The sequence below is a fragment of the Protopterus annectens genome, chromosome 4.part1 (genome assembly GCF_019279795.1).
Source record: "Protopterus annectens isolate FY-2018-M chromosome 4.part1, PAN1.0, whole genome shotgun sequence".
NCBI lineage: Eukaryota > Metazoa > Chordata > Ceratodontiformes > Protopteridae > Protopterus > Protopterus annectens.
The window spans coordinates 443393817-443411861 of NC_056734.1; the positions used below are offsets into that span (position 1 = coordinate 443393817).

The 18045-nt window shown below is 35.4% G+C and overlaps 1 protein-coding gene across 7 annotated transcripts in view; it reads right to left on the reverse strand.

Annotated features, from left to right (window-relative positions):
* DOCK10 (dedicator of cytokinesis 10) overlaps nucleotides 1–18045 on the reverse strand; it is a 2344342-nt gene that overhangs the window by 167303 nt on the left and 2158994 nt on the right. For 5 of the 7 annotated variants that reach the window (XM_044070265.1, XM_044070268.1, XM_044070267.1 and 2 more), the window contains one exon: nucleotides 12918–12923. The exons of the other annotated variants lie outside the window; for them this stretch is intronic. In XM_044070265.1, the coding sequence (XP_043926200.1) occupies nucleotides 12918–12923 (6 nt within the window). The remainder of the gene's footprint in view (nucleotides 1–12917; nucleotides 12924–18045) is intronic. 7 annotated transcript variants of the gene reach the window in all.

The following is an 18045-nucleotide window of genomic DNA, read 5'->3' on the forward strand; positions in this document are numbered from 1 at the left end:
TAATGTTATGATAGCATGCACCCTCGTTATATGTTCCCCAACATCATCCAAGGCCAGGTTGGTAGAATATCCAGACTATGCTTGGAAGATACACAATATGAGAATGAGGTGAATGTTTTAAAGCATTGTTTACAAGATAGGGGCTATAAAGAGGGAACAATAAGTGATATCATAAGTGACAGCAAACGAAAAAGGGATAACAAATATAAACCATGGCTTAGACATAGGATAGGTGAGGATAAGGAATATGCCTCTACTAGATATGTATCCAAGGATCCAAAATTATTCTTCACCTACAGTAGTAATATAGGTGATATAAAAAACATAGTTTCTAAAAATTGGAACATTCTAAGGAGTGACAATAAATTGAAGGGTTTTATTGGAGCCAGACCCAGTTTTAGCTACAGGAGAAAGAAAAACCTGAAAGATATTCTATGCACTGAGAAAATTGCAACTACATCAAACTTTCTTAAGGATAGAGCTGGCAGTGTCCCCTGTGGCTTTTGCAAAGCATGCCCCCTTATTAATAAGGATACAGTCTTTACACACCCTGCTACTGGTAAGACGTACAATCTCAAAGCCAGAGCCACTTGTAGGACCAACAATATGGGTTATCTGGCAGAATGTATGCAGTGTTCAAGTTTCTACATGGGAAAAACCAACAACATGTTCAAAATTAGGATATTGCAACATCTATCCAGTATAAGGAACAAGGACGTACACAATGCCCTATACAGACACATTGAATTGAACCCTACACACACTTTCAGGTTTAGGGCAGTGGTTAATGTAAGGTTAAACAACAGGGGAGGTGACATTAAGCTATTAACAGAATCTCTTGAATCCAAATGGATATTGGAACTGATGGATCATAGGAGCCCAGGGTTGAATGACATGGTACCTCTGAAGCCCGCCCTACAAAAAAGGCGGGTAGTTTACTGATTGTTCATTGGTTGATTTTTAGTTTAAATTGATGGAAATGTTTGTTCTCTCTATCTGATGAAGGGTTATCTATCCGAAAGCGCTTATCCTTGGCTAATTTTTGTGTTTTAATAAAAGGAGGAGTAAATCCAGCAGTGTCCTGCCATTCTTTCTTTTTGGACTTTGTATTTTGTTGTCTGGTGGGACTTTAGCTATAGCACGGAACTTTCTTTGGACATTGAGATGATACATTTACAAGCAGGGGTCTGGGAGATGAACCATTTACAGGTTGCCTGGGTCCATTAGAGACATAGGTACCAAACCAGGGATGAATTTTCTGTTCCCCATCCAATTGTCCAAGTTACACTGGAATTGGTTTAGGGACAAACTCTGCTTCACATAAATGGGGAGCCTGTTCCAGAAAGGGTGTAGTCTCTGGGATACATACCTGTCTCTTCAGCAGGTCATATTTATATTGCTTGCAAGGTTTACGTCTTTAGAATGGGTCATTCTTGTGCTGTTTGTTTTACAGATATGCAGGAGGTTAATCAGGATGGGATCTGACAATGTATTATATGCCAAGCATAGATCCCCCTCAACGCCTGTAGGAGACAGCTTACAGGGATAGGACCTTGAGGCGGTCTGCACAGGACATGTTACTTGTATTCTTTTAGTAAAGAACTTCTGTGGAAGTTGCAGTTGGTGGATATGCCTGGCTAGGTACATACCAAAAGTGGCACTGTACTCAATGATAGGTCTGATGAATGCTAAATACAGTGGAACAATGACTTCCTTAGACCTAGATGACATACCTTTGTTTATACGTTGCACAACATAGAATGATTTTTCCTCACTACTGTAGACACATGATGGTCAATGGTTAGATTACTGTCTATGTGTGTCTCGAAGTCCTTGACTACTGGGTGAACTCTTAGGGGTGTGCTGTCAATATGATAAGTACCTGGGATGGGAGACTTCCCAAAGGATACTATTACACATTTCTTAGAAGTTAGTTTTAGTCCATGGCTCTGACACCAATTATTTGTCTGCGTCAGCCCTCCCTTCAGAACATATGTGTTGGTGGGAGATTCAGTGACAGCTCCTAATTTGAAATCATCTGCAAATTTAGACAGCCAGAGGCCATTGACAATGGTTTTGATTTCAGAGATGTTACTGCCAAAAAGGAGTGGTCCCAAGATTGTTCCCTAAGGTACTCTGCTTGTGACTGGCCTCTTTATAGAGCTGGACTCCCCAATTTTAACTTTCTGGGTCCTGTCTGTGAGTCAGCTAGTTATCCATCAGGTGACATAAGGGTTTGTACGTAACCTCTTAAATTTTTCAACAATGCCTGAGTGGGGTATTGTGTCAAATGGTCTGGCCAGGTCAAGGTAGGCAGTGTGAATAATTTTGCCTTCAGCCATTGCTTTGGTGACCTTCAAAAAGAACTCCACCAGGCTGAGTAGGCATACTCTGTCCTTGACGAAATCCAGCTGGGTTGGGTCCAGTGTTTGGAGGTTTCCTATGTCATTTCTGATAATTTCCATGATAATTCATTCCATGGCATTGCATATGAGAATAATGAGACTTATGGGTCTGTAGGTGGCCCAGCTTTGTGCAGAGAGATGACTTTTGCTGTTCTCTATTCATGAGGCATGTAGCCTGTTTGGAGGCTACAGTTAAATAACAATTCCAGAGTGCCTGATAGGTCATGTTTCATGTTGTTTAGAAGGCATCTTGGAATACTGTCTGGGCCCATTGATGCAGTGTTCTTGGCCTTAGAGACAGCATTAAAGACCTGTTCCCTAGTGACAGTAGGGGGAGTTATATTTGATGATAGTTCCTGAGGGAAGGTTGAGGGGGAGAGAGGGGTAAAGTCAGAGCTGAATTTATCAGGCAGAAGGTTTGCTATATCCTTTGGCTCAGTATAGGTGGCTCCATTTACAATGAGTTCTGCACACAATTGTGTGTTGCTTTTGAAGTTGTGGACATAGCTAAAAAATGCGTTGTAGTTGTCCTTGGCCTGGAAGGCCAAATTTACCTCAAATTTGGTTATGCTAGACTTTATTTGTCCTTTGAGTTGTTGGTTTAGTTTGTTGAGAGTGCTTTTATCTAGCTGGATGCAATACCTCCTAATTTTTGCCATGATTTTCTTCCTTCTGTTATACAGCTTATGATTCAACCAGGGTGGCTTGTGTGTTGAGTTAGTTCTGTACTTCTTCCTGGTGTTTGAGCGGCACTGCATCTACTGAAGTTTGTGCCCTGTGGTACGACTACTGCTGTGTTGTAGTGGTGTTAGTTTAGTGACTGAATCACAGATGTAAATGATACTTTTTCCTTTTCTCTGCACTAATGAAAAGAACAATAATGGGACTAATTTTGTACATTCCTTATACTTTTATAGCCAACATTAGGGTATTCCTCTAAGACATAGTGTAATATGTATCACAGGTGGGTGGTAGAACATGCCTTTGGGTTCTGTGTGAATGTTGGTAACATTAACTTAATGTTTTCTCCTCCTTAAGTTGACTCGTTGTTGTGGTTTTGAATGGTGCCATGAAGTGTAGCTTCTTCTCATAAGAACCCATTTCACGTTCAAAAACACAACATTTTTAACTTACTGTGAGGGTGCATAATATCACCATAGGTTTAATTATTTGTTAAGGGAGTAAAAGAAGCATGCAGTGGTGGCAGGGTCAGCCCCCCCAGCATCATTCATAGCTGTGCTTTTAAACCAGTTCAATGGAGTCAGCTAATCAGCATTTACTTAAAACTGAATCAAAGTGACAGACCAAATATGATTATCCCATTCCCTATAGATCATCATTATTGACTTATTTTGAAAACAGTTCTGTGTAGACAACATTCTTAGTTGACATTTTTTATACAATCATTCCTCACAGTATACTTTTTGCTTGCTTCAACCTTGATGTCTGATTCAGTATGTTTAAGATCGGTTAATTTAATATTTGGGTAACATTCAAATATCGATTGTTACTTTAATAAGATCAGTCTGGACTATCATCCTAAAATAAGTCTGTGCATTTTTAGTCTTATAAGCCAATGAAGTCTTTGAGAAATGTTCTTTACTATCATTGTAGTCATATTACGTGAGAATTAAATGTTTCCTTAATACAAGTAGGTCTTAATAGCCATATAAAATGATCCAGGTCATACTGTGTACTGAAACATTCACACATGGGTACGATATACCCTGCTAATCAACAAAGCATCTCCCAACTAGATCACAGTCAAAACACAAAACTATGTCAATAAAAAATCTAAAATAATAAGCCGATTTAATAAAAATAATGTATAAAAATAAAAAAATAGCCAATCATAATGCATGTGTAATGATTGTTAAAACATTAAGAAATAAGCTAAACTGCACTAATATTATGAAATATAGATAAAATACAGACAACAATTAATATGCTGATAATTATAAAAACAGAATATGAGATATTCAGAAAGCTTACCTCAAATAGACTAACCTCTGCTCATATACTGAAACAGATTGAAAGTTAAACCTGATTTAGGGTAACCTGATATCACTCTGCATCTTCTGGTCAGAAAACCAAATAACATTATTGCAAAAGTATACTTACACCAAAAAGTCCAAAACTGTACTGTTAAAATGAAATGAAAAAGAAATGATAAAAAATATATAAATGGACTATACAGGGTCTGGGATATATGAAATGAAACACTTTGTACTTTGGGGTATGCAAACTTGGTTTATTGTAAGTGGTTGCACCATACATTTTAAGATTCATTCCCAAAACCCCCAGTATCACATATTTCATTTATTACATTTTAGACAGACAAGATGTATTCACGTACAAGTGGGTGTGTGGGTATGTGTATGTGCATATGTTTTGATAGATATGTATATATACATAGATGTGTATATATACATATATATATATATATATATATATATATATATATATATACATAGATATGTATATATATATATATATATATATATATATATATATATATATGTGTGTGTGTGTGTGTGTGTGTATATGGGTCTACTTTTCAAGATTGTAATACTACAATCCTGAAACCCACAATACGAAGACTACAATGTCGAAGTTTTATATGATCAAAACTTCACTATACTAACTTTTACAAGACTGAAAGTTCAAAATGTAGACTTTGCTAATGAATTCAACTGAAGTTATTTATGTGCAGTACACTGACTACATGCTAAGTAAGAAAAAACTCAGTATAAAAAACAAACTTCCTTTATTGAACAATAATCCTGTAAGCGCTTTCTTCTCCCAACACTGAGACTTCATCAGACTGAATTGCATATTGAATACATTCAATTTAAATATTTAATCCAACTTGTGACATGACTTTCAGAGGTCAATGCCTTAACCCCTTCCTTCTCAAATACGCCACAAAATCCTCTCGGCTATTTAACCCTGAAGGGTGACAAGCATTGAGTCTAACCTGCCACGAATACACAAGCCACCCAAGTTCTTCCTCTGCATTAAATAGTGTTTCATAATCAGTAATAGCTCCTAGCACAATACATTTAAAATCAATAGGGCAATTCCCCATTTTATAATGTTTACCCATAGCATTATTTTCATTGCCAATCTCTACTGCCCTTTTGTGCTCATACATTCTTCTGTATAATTCTCTACTGGTACGTCCTACATAAAATGCCCCACATAGTCTAAAAATAATTAGATAAATCACATATTTGGATTTGCACGTATAAATGTTGTTGATATTGATTTTAAAATTACTAACAATAATTTCATTAATTCCTTCGTAAATTAAATCACAAAAATTACATGCATAATATTTCTGCATACTGTCACTGCTTGCATTTGTTTGTTTGACACTCAACTGATTTTGAAAAAAAATTCTTGAAACTTTTCCCTCTTTTGTACACAAACCTAGGACCATCTCCCACTGCTTTGTAAACCTCTTCACTGCTTTTTAATGTTTTCCAATTGTTGTTAATAATGCGTTTTATTGCTGCTGAGTCAACACTACTGGAAAGTTGCATAGCAGTCTTATAATCTTTTTTAACATTTTCTTTGAAAAGAAAATTGACATTCTTCCTAACCTCACTGATCTCCTCAAGATTGTTTCTAACCAATTGCTTGGAATAACGTCTGGCTACAAATTTACAACACAAATTTTCACTTTCACTATAAAAATTTGCATCATTGGTAGTTAATTGATTAACCCTCATTAAGTGTCCCTTTACTATATTTTCTTTGATATTCATAGAATGCATACTAGAAAAATGCAAGTATGCATTATTCTGCACATTCTTTTTGTTAATTTTAGTTGACAACTTGCCTTTGTCTTTAAATAATGTTACATCTCATCCCAGACTGATGTAAACTGTAAATAAGTACTGATACTATTAATGTGTTTTATAAAAACTCTGAGGGAATCATTTCCCCCTCTTCACACAATAAAAAGTTCATCAATAAAATGTTTGTAACAAATAATATTGTCAGTAAACTTGTCAACTAGAATGTGCATTCTTTCCCAGCCATTCATGAAAATATTGGCATAACTTGGTGCCATCACTGCACCCATTGCCACTCCATTTTTTATGGTAAATGTCTTCGTTAAACTTAAAAAAGTTATAACAAAGAATAACATCTAACATTTCCATTAACAAGCTAATCATGTTCTTGGAAAAAAGTCCTGAGGCTAGCAACTCCAACCTGACCACTTCCATCCCCTCTTCATTGGGAATTACTGTGTATAAAGATTTTATATCTAAGGTGACCAGTAAATCTGAGTCCAAAACATTCACTTCCTTAATGTTTTGAATAAAATCAAAAATATCTCTGATGTAAGAATTACTTTTCACTGCCACCTTTTGTAAATGTTTTTCAACAAAAATGGAAATTACCTCTGTTTTTGTGCCCTCACTGGCTACAATGGGTTTAAAAGGCGGGTTATCCAAATCTTTGTGGATTTTTGGAAGACCAAAAATCCTACTAAATTTGGGGGACTTGTTGTTAATATAGTTCTTGATTTCTTCAGTTATTCTACCTGTGTAGAACCATTCCTCAATCAGAGCATCAGTAAAAGCATAAGACTTTTCACTTTGTTGAAAGATACCTTTTCATAAAAAACTACATCAGCCAACATTTGACACAGTTTTTGTTCAATTTTCTGTCAAGTACAACCAAAGAATTGCCCTTATCAGCTTTGCAGATTAGTACTTTTTCATCATTAATTAAATCGTAAAACAATTTACAGTACTTTTCTGTTATTGGGGCAACACTTACAACGTGCTAGTAGGCGCACTCAATGATCACACAGCAGTTAGCCCTGAGATTACATAAGGCACTTTGTAAGACAAACATATTTTTATTTTGGATGTGTCTTCACCTTCATTTTTTTTGTAATTCACTCATGAGGGAAAATGGGCTTCAGTTGTCCACTGCAGCTGTAAACTATTAAAAATTAGGCATTTTGTAAATAGGTAGATCATTTTATTAACCTAGATACTTTAACAGTTTACTAGTTTAGCACTCCATTATTGACAGAATTCGTGCACCAACTGCTTCACTACCTTATTTCCTTTAGAAATAATAACGGTATAATAATAACGGTATAGGTACTTTACACTCCTCTTCCGAACATTTCGAGAAGAATTGATTTTTTTTTGTTATGGTCAGTAGGTGTCACTAACTCTGCAGTCTTTTAAGGCAGAATTCAAAAATGCTGGCATAATGGGACTAAAGAGATCGCAGGAGGGAGAACATACTTGACAGATACATTAACAATTGCATACACTGAAAATGTATGCTTTGTCAAAAAGCACGTAAGATCATAGTGTTTATACATTTCTAGTATACTAGAGACATGCAAGACTAAGGCACGGTCAGTATAAAGTTCAGCAAGTGAGTCACATGAATGTTTCTTCAGAGCTTACAGTTATTACTTACAAAAATAATGAAAATCAGGTACGGATGATATCCATTGTAAATCACTTTTTTATTTCGTAGTACTTCTACAGTTTGCTAGTAAAACACAATGTAAAATGTACACACAAAGATGACCGAAATAAAAATGTAGAAGTAACCTGTATACTACATTAACAATCAGACTTTTTTTTTTTCTTTCTTTCCTCTGACCTGTATGAATTCAGTGCAAGGTCTTGACAACTGAAGCAATGAAAGGCTTTTTCGATACTTGCGTATATGTGCTACTGTGTTATAAGCGTTGCCCCGATAACGGAAAAGTACCCAATTTACGTTCATTCGCTATCATATTATAATATTTGAAAGAACTCTGATTGTCCAACAGTTCAATTATTTGTAGCTCAGACATTGTTAAAAAGATTTCCAGTTCTTTTCTCAGTGGGGGATTATATGTGCTGGGTCTCATTGCAAGCATTATTATCATTATTCTTAAATAACAATTTGAAGTTTAACTTCCTGGTGAAGTCTCTCAATTCATTAATAATATCGGACTTGTTAGCTCTTCCAGCCAGAACAAAATTCCAGCCCCTATTTAAAATGCCACAAGTAGCGGCATCTAAAGGTTGAGATGACAAATTAATAATTTAAAACTGCAAACATTCTGTCTAGAGTCAAAAGTACCTGAAGGAGGAATCATTTCCTCCACTTATTCTACGGCTTCTTCCAGAAAGACTTGTTCTGACCTCCTGAGTTCATTGCAGTCACCTCCACCCAAGTTCTGTGGCCATTCGGCCCCTTTTGATAAACTTGTACATTCTGTATAGTTTTTACTCAACTGAAAATTTCCATTGGTGTTATCAGGATAAGGCTTGCATTCAACATTTGTCTCCAAGTGCTGACCTCATTGTGCTAAATGCTCTGAGCGTCTTGGCCCTCCTTCTTCATCAATGGCAGCATTCATTGTGATGTTATTTCCTGTACCTGGGCTGGCTTCACCATACCTTGCTTTTGTAGGTTTGGCTGTCACTCTTATATAAGCCACTCCTTCTTCATACTCCTTAACATCTCTTTGGAACTTTTTGATTTTTCGTTTTGACAAAAAATCATTTTCTTTAATCAGTTTGTCCTGAATTAAACCATATCTGGTATCAAAGTTGTCTGCAGTTAATTTATCCTTAAGTGAGAAGAAACTAGCATTAATCTTGTTGTTGACTTGTTCTATTTTTTTGCTTGTTCCAACTGGACAACATTTCAACATATTGTAGCCCCACTTTTTGGTTAAGTTCGACCCATTTGTCTATGAACTCTTTGGACAAATCATTACCATTTGGCATTTTTGTTATCCTGAGCCCTTTCGGCACTCTTTTGACTCACAAACAGCAGTCAAAGTATAATACATCCCACTGTAAATGCTTTAATTTGATAAGGTCTCTTTCAAGCTCCTTAAAGGACTCAATGGCATCAAAAGAATAGTTCTTAGAGTTCACTGCATTGTTTGAAGCAGAAAAAGGGTCTGCTGGTGGGGCTAAACGATTAGATAATACCTCACTAGTTCCTTTCACCAAATTTCCATTTCTTGATGTTAAGCTGCTCGCCATACCTTCTTGATTAAGTACTATAGATACACTGGGGCTATCATGTAGAGTAAACCCAGTCAGAACGGCTAAAGAGCTAGATGCAGCTTGGCTTATAGTAAAACGTCAAAAATAAATGAACTAAAACAAAACGTAAACCAAATAAACAAATAAAAATAAAAAAAACTCAGTATAAAGACAAAACTTCCTTTATTGAACAATAATCCAGTAAGCGCTTTTGTCTCCCAACACTGAGACTTCATCAGACTGAATTGCATATTGCATATGGTGTGGGATATGGTCCTAGGTTTGTGTACAAAAGAGGGAAAAGTTTCAAGAATTTTTTTCAGAATCATTTTAGTGTCAGACGAACAAATGCAAGCAGTGGCAGTATGCAAAAATTTACGAAGGAATTAATGAAATTATTGTTAGTAATTTTAAAATCAATATCAACAACATTTATACGTGCAAATCCAAATATGTGATTTATCTAATTATTTTTAAACTATGTGGGGCATTTTATGTAGGACGTACCAGTAGAGAATTATACAGAAGAATGTATGAGCACAAAAGGGCAGTAGAGATTGGCAATGAAAATAATGCTATGGGTAAACATTATAAAATGGGGAATTGCCCTATTGATTTTAAATTTATTGTGCTAGGAGTTATTACTGGTTATGAAACACTATTTAATGCAGAGGAAGAATTTGGGTGGCTTGAGTATTCACAGCAGGTTAGACTCAATGCTTGCCACTCTCCAGGTTTAAATAGCTGAGAGGATTTTGTGGTGTATTTGAGTAGAAAGGGGTTAAGGCACTGACCTCTGAAAGTCATGTGGCAAGTTGGTTTAAGTATTTCAATTGAATGTATTCAATATGCAATTCAGTCTGATGAAGTCTCAGTGTTGGGAGATGAAAGCGCTTACTGGATTATTGTTCAATAAAGGAAGTTTGTTTTTTATACCGAGTTATTTCTTATTTTTATTTGTTTATTTGGTTTACATTTTGTTTTAGTACATGTTAAGTAAGTCAAAAACACTGGCAAATGTTTAGTGTGATGTGTCCGTTCATGTTGTAAATGTTTACTTAACTATAACTATAACTAAGAAGAAGGCAATAAAGTGTTGGTCGTTGATGTATTAATTTAGCTTCTGGTGAGTTGTTTATAATCTGTTTCTTTAGTGTATAATCCTGCTGTGGTGGAGGGAGGTCAATGTACCATCACTGTATTAGAACAGTGCCTCCCTGGTCAGTCTGTGTATGAATGGGAGTATCTTCTGGGATTAATGTTTCCTTCCAGCTGAGAAGAACAGGAAATTTGCCATTTTCATACTGTAGTGCGCTCTCGCAGTTGGTATATTTATTTGCAGGGGGTTGGGGGTGCATAGCACCCCCCAGCAAAAATGTAAAAATAAAAAATTAAATAATTGAAATAACTGACTTGAATCTCCAGTGAATATTCATGTGGTTGATGTAGATATCTTCATGAATAGTCAGTGGAATCTTTTATAAGTACACAGCTATTGGTTAGTGGGCAGGGTTTAGGCAAGAGTTAGGTATGTAGTAAGGAGATTTAAAGTGATAGTGCACTATTTATACAGCATGAGTTCTTACTTTCATAATTGTATTGAATGAGAGGTAAGTCGCATTTTACAGATTCATTTTTGTGACAGCCGGGGATTTAATTGTCCGTATTATAACCATTCGGTGTTGTGGTCTCCGTGTTTTAAAAGTCAGTCTACTGGTATTTCGATCTTGTAAACTAGAGCTGTATATATATATATATATATATATATATATATATTTATATATATATGCATATATGTATATATATATATATATATATATATATATATATATATATATATATGTACACACACACACACACACACACACACATATATATATATATATATATATATATATACATATATAATTATTTATTTATTTATTTTACATTTGTTGACTGGGATAGTCCGACTGGATACATGTCCATTTTCAGCGGAGGCCCGGGGAGAAAAGCTCCAACAGAGTTACAATGACAGATAGTTACAAAATAGAGTTTAAGATGAACAAAAAAGAAAAAGAAAAAAGCAATTTACATACTATCATAAACTACCATGCTCTAGCAAATGTAGAATACTACAGTTCATTATACTGTACATTAATAACATGCTAGCAAAGTCGTTAGGACAAATTATAGCTTAGAGTTTGGCTAACATACATTGTTCTTTTGGGGTTAGATATCCCCTCGCTAGGTTGTTCTTTTTGGGATTGGATAATACTAAGAACTAGTATGGGCTTGGTTTACTGCAAAGATATTATAAAAAAATAAATTATAAAGATATTATTAAAGATATATAGATATATATAGATATATAGATATTTAATTATATCTATATCTTTATATATATATATATATATATATATATATATATATATATATATATATATACATACATATATATATATATATATATATATATATATATATATAAAATTATGCACATATATACACACATACAGAACACTAAATATACATAAATTATATATACATTTTTATGTGGGAGTGTGTGTGAGTGTGGCACAGTATATATATATATATATATATATATATATATATATATATATAGATATATATAGATATAGATATATATATAGATATACATTTCTATATAAATATATGCGCACACTCATACATATATACACATATGGATACAGCCGTGTATACATACACACATGTTTCTGTGTTTGGAATGTGTATGTATATGTGTGTTTGTGTACATACATATATATATATATATATATATATATATATATATATATATATATATATATATATATATATATATATATATATATGCACACACACACACACACACACATATATATATATATATATATATACACATATGTAGATATATATGTATTAAACACACACACTCTCAGACACAGATGCACACACACTCATCTGTATAGATATAAGGAGGCCTAGCCAGACCTTGAGATATATCAGATTTGTGATGGTTAAGGTGTTCCACAATTTATTAACCTTACTGGGTGACTTAACAAAACTAGTAGAAAATATCAATATATGTTCCAAAGATGTATTCCAATTATTACTTCATGTCAGTGCAGATCTAAAGTAAAACAACCTACAAAGAAGATATCAAATAAGAGTAACCCAAAAGAGAATTCAGTAACTTTTTGTAAGATATTTCACAGTGTAACTTGCATTGCAGCTTTTAGTTTTATATGAAATGAAAACTATTAAACATTAGGTTAAGTACTCTGTTTCAGTGTCTGAGAAAGTTAATATCAGTATGAGTAAGTAATGTCATTAATTAAAGGTATTTTAGTGCATTAAGGTAAGTGTTTGAACACAGATATTTGTTTTCAGATTATAAAAGAATTTGACGAAGTATTACAGACAAAGGTGATGCAGGATAGTTAGAGGAGTTACAAACCATTAGGACAGGAAACAAGCAAAATGAAGGAAAACTTACCACAGCCTTGAACAACACCAGAAAAAAGAAGAAAAGGAAAGCATTGCATTAAAGAGTCTAAACTATAGTTTATAGTACCTTAGTCTACACTTAAAGGCAATACTAGTTTAAACTTTCCTTAAAATGATCGACTCTGGTATCATATGCTACAAAACCGTAACCTGTTGGCATACATGGAGAGTAAAAGAATGACCAGATAATGACAGGAAAGCCCCCTTTTTTGTTTTATTTGTCAGCACTTTTGCTTCCTTGGCCTGACACTGAGCTGATCAGACTCCTTCCCATTTATGCCCTTATCTAAAACTACTAGACATTAGGTACATACACAAGCTTGGGACTTTGATGGCACAGCTAAACAGAATGGTTGGAAACAGTTTTAACTGACTATGATTTACTAAAATTCAAAACAGGCATCAAATCTCAATATATGACAGCATACATCTACAGTCAGTACGGACTTAATTTTTTTAAAATGAAAATGCACAATTATATGAGGTGCGCTTAGCAACTCAATGTACAATTTTGAGTCCATTTTTGCGGAACCTGTTTTTTTTCCCTTACAGAGGTTTATCTACTAGTTGTTTGTTATTTATCATTTTAGTCACTTATTGGTATTACAGGGGTGGATATTACAAGCAGTGATAGTGCTTTCCTGAAAAACATAGATGCATTAAATAGTTCCTTATCTTACTGCATGCCTGAGTGCCTTAATACTGCAGAAGGTGGGGCACAAAACAGTATCCTGCTATCCTACTATATACATGAAATGTCAAAAATGTCCATTCCGTGGCTGTGGTTATCCAAAAGGGCACATATTACAATTCTTTGTTGTTATTAAATAATATTATTTCTTTATTTAACATTTGTTTACCAGGAATGTCCGACTTGGAACAAGGCCAATTTTTAGCAGAGGCCCAGGGAGAAATGCTTCAGAAGCATGCCTTTATGACATAGGAGCAAACCGGAGCACCTGGAGAAAACCCTCACGAATGCAGGAAGGACATGAAGAGTCCACACAGAAGGCACTCCATCAGAGAATCGAACTGGACGTCTTGTTGTAAGGTGACAATGCTACTGCTGCACTACTGTGCCATCCATGTATTAGATATAAACATTATAACTCTGCTCCAGTGATATCTATTCCATCTTAAAACATTCAGTTCTCATGTGGAGCAGAGTAAAATGTAGATTTGTCTTACAGTTACATGGATTAGAATATTGCCATCCAGTGCAGAATATCACCCACCTTCGCTTTATCCAGACAGCTAACTATGTTATTAATTGCACTAATACATAAATGACTAAACTTAAATCTCTGTGCCACTCTTGTTGGTCAAACATTTATAACATTTATATATTACTTTGTTCCATAATTTTCTGTTTTTTGCCTTAAAATACCATATTCATTCATTAAATCATTGCCTAATACTGACTTATCCTAGTCAACAACAGGGGGAAACTAGAGCCTATTTAGGCAGAAACAGAGGGGCAATTAACATAATTGTCAGTTCACCTAGCATATCCTTGGGATGGGGGAAGAAACTGGAGGACCCACAGAAAATCCATGTGGATATAGGATGGACAAACAAATTAAGCACACAAGGGATTCCAGCTAGGAACCAAATTGACACCAGCCAATATGAGGCAGCAGTGCTAAGGTCTGTACCGCAAAGCCATCTCAGCGTATCACAGCACTCCCTAAAATTCAGCAGCAAAGAATTTAGCATTCAAGTCCTTAAAGTACAGCACTTCTCATAGCATTTAGCCTTGAAGAACCTAACGTGCAGAACTCCCTGCCTTCAAATATATAAAACAAACACTGGCTACCTGAATTTACTAACAGTTCTGACCAGTATCTGGCTACAATGGACAAAAACATTTGCGGTGGTGAAAGCATCATAAAGTTATCTTAAACTGATACATTTAGCTCATTCTTGATTGTGCAGAAGAGTACAGTGATTAAGTCATTTGATTTTTGGTGACTCCTGGTGAACTATTTTTAATTATACTGATCTGCACCCAAGTATATGCTATCTGCATAACCAGTTTTTCATTGTTTACTATTTATTTTCATCTAAAGCTGTAGCTTCAAGTTTTTAAAGAACTGGGTTATGACAGAAAACAGGCCCCTGTGTCCCAATGTTAGTTACCTGATTAGGAAATAAAAATATTCCATGCACATAAGTGTAGCCTATGCATAGTATCAAACACCCACCAACCCAAACTTAAACAGCCATTTTGTGGCCCAAGTACTGTTACCAACTATCAGTAGCTCACATATTTGTAGAGACCTAACTGATGTTCTCCATTTGCTAATCCAATGATGGGTCGGTGGCCCTGTGGGATAATGAACTGTACCAAACAATCTGGGATTGCTTAGTGACCTGGGCACTGGAAGAGATTGCCTTGGAGTGTAGAAGGGAGCAGCCAACACCAATTCACCCATGCTGGGAGGGAACAGTTCAGTTGTTTGTGATACCAACATCGACTGGAGAGTCAGGTGTATAGAGTGTAGAGTGAAGCTCACTGACTAGGGATGTACACTTAGCTCTTCCAAGCTGCATGCATGTAGTGGCTTTCAAAGCAGGTGCTGTGTGGGAGAGTGCACAAACATAAAGTAGGAGGAAAAATGGAAAAATGAAGGGGTATTAGGAAATTAAATAAGTAGACATATACTTCACCTTTCTTTCAGAGTCCTGTTTCCTTCTCCCAACAGCTGAAGTGTTTTTTATAGCAGCAGCATTCATTACTGACTGTTAAGTTTATCAAATGGTGGAATGTTGAAGCTTGGGTGTGTGTAGAGTATGATAAGTGGGGGTATACATAAATGTTGAAACTGAGATATTCCAAAAGTTTTTATACTTGGGGTGGGGGTGTGTGTGCAGGTGTTTGCTGGTTAGGGTTAGAGTAAGGACTAGGTAAGATGACCACTTTAGTGTTGTGCCATTTATGTTATGTACAGGTCTAGTGTCTGATTGTCTAGTGTAGTGGTACTGTTAAGGGAAAGGGTTTAACTCATTCACTCCAGTGAAGCTCAGGAAGTTTGCACTGTAAATTCCAATGGGCGGAGCCTAAGTCTTTTGACAGAATCAAATTATCTCCCCACATTTCAAATAAATGTTCATATCTCTGGAATCATAGGGGTTATGAAAGCAGTATAAATGGCAAACTCTTCAGCACAAACTGTTTTTATAGTGGTAGTATTCTTTCTTAAACTGAATTTTATGTCACAGTAAACACAATAACTATTACATTTCTAATATTTTGTAAACAACTTAGAATATCTCAGCAACTACTCAAGTTACACATATACTATCAGTAGCATTTTATTCATCTAGCTGATAGCTTTCATATAAGGCTTAGGAGTTCTGTCTGTGTTACTTTGTTGCTGAGATATTTAGAAATGTGTAAACTATATCTACATGAATTAATATCATAAAAACAACAGTTAATGTATATTTACCTGCACTAGACAGAAGTCAAATATTAATTCAGTTGAGTTTGCCATTGTGTAAGCTTTAAGATGAAATCTTTTAAAACCTTGTCCATACCATGGTTTTTGAATTACTGATGCAAATATGAACAAACAATATTTGACACCTACACTCGTCAGTAGGAGTTAACTGCAGATGCACCTGGAGGCATCACTTGGATGTGCCCCAGGCACAAAAGCTGTCAGCGGATGCGATCAGCAAGTACTGATGGCTCGTAAGCACAGTACTGACATTTCTATATGAAACGCTTGACATCAGCTTCATTAAACAATGCTGATACAGCAGTTATTGTTACAGCTGAAACAGTGTGTGGTGACTTAAGTTTAGCAAACTGCTTGTTACTATTGTTTAGAGAAGCAGAAGTTTTTTTTTTTTCTTTTGTTGTCTTCAAGCTTGAAGACAGGAACTTTAAGTTGAGGAGGCACTAGTATGGAGTACTCAAGACAAAGGATGACCTAGCTATAATTCTGGGTTTGAGGTTAGTGGCACGCAGCATTAGGGTTAACACGCTTGGGTAAGGTGGTGCAAAGGGGCAACAGGTATAAAAACACATACTGTATTACTTGCTGCACTTAGGGTATTGGTTGATAAATGACAACACCACCCGCTTCCATATGCATTCTGTTTAATATCCACTATGAAACTTTGAAGGAACACTCATTTTTAACAAAAGTGATAAATCAAAATAACCTGTGGATAAGAAGAAAAATATTTGCAGAAGACAAGCCACTGTGCAGACCTCTTCAAAACCCTGCAACATTATCAAAGTTATTCCATTGTTACACAACCATGAGGGGAAAATAGCATTATTCTGCAAGAGTGAACAAAAATAGTCATACTACTGTGGTCTTTCAGTATTGCAATTTAATGTGCAGCTTTGTGGGAAATGTCATTTTAAGGAGCTGGAATAGAGGGGACAGCAATTCAGGAGATATTCAGTATATGGTACCTATCTCATTCTGTCACACCTGTACAAACTGTAACCTGGAAGGACAATCACAATATTTTTAAATGGACATTTTAACCAGGTATCAGTAGTTTTCAGACTGTCTGGTTTGCAGTGATATGTTCAGGGGTTCAGGAGGTGGAATTCATAACACATACTATGACAGTTAATACATACAAGTTTCATGTTAAAGGTGGATGAGCAGGATAGGTTTAATTGGTGAGAATAATGTTCTTATTACTCGTAGTCTAAATTTGGGACGGATGTCCCTACTGGCCAACAGGCTAATTGCAACAGATGAATTCTTTGCTTTACAGATGTGATGTTTCTTCTTTGCCTTGAGATTTAGGTTGTGTGTATGCATGGGCTGATGTACTACAGGTTTTAGTGAGATAAAGTGACAGGTGTGAGTAGATTTCTTGTGAAAGTTCTGAACAGATAAGGTATTTTAAGATGCAGCTTTGTTGGATCATAAAAGGATCATTGTCTTTGTTGTGATGTATGGCAGAGATAACTGACTCTGAAAATTGGAAAATATAATTACCTATAAATAAATCAGTAGTTGAATGTTTGTTCTGAAGATGATTTACAGAAGACTAATTCACTGTGGTTAGTCTAGTTAGATTGTACTTGAATTACTGGTTAATCTGTGGTCTCTGCCTTGGCACATCACAAGTTCGGGGATACA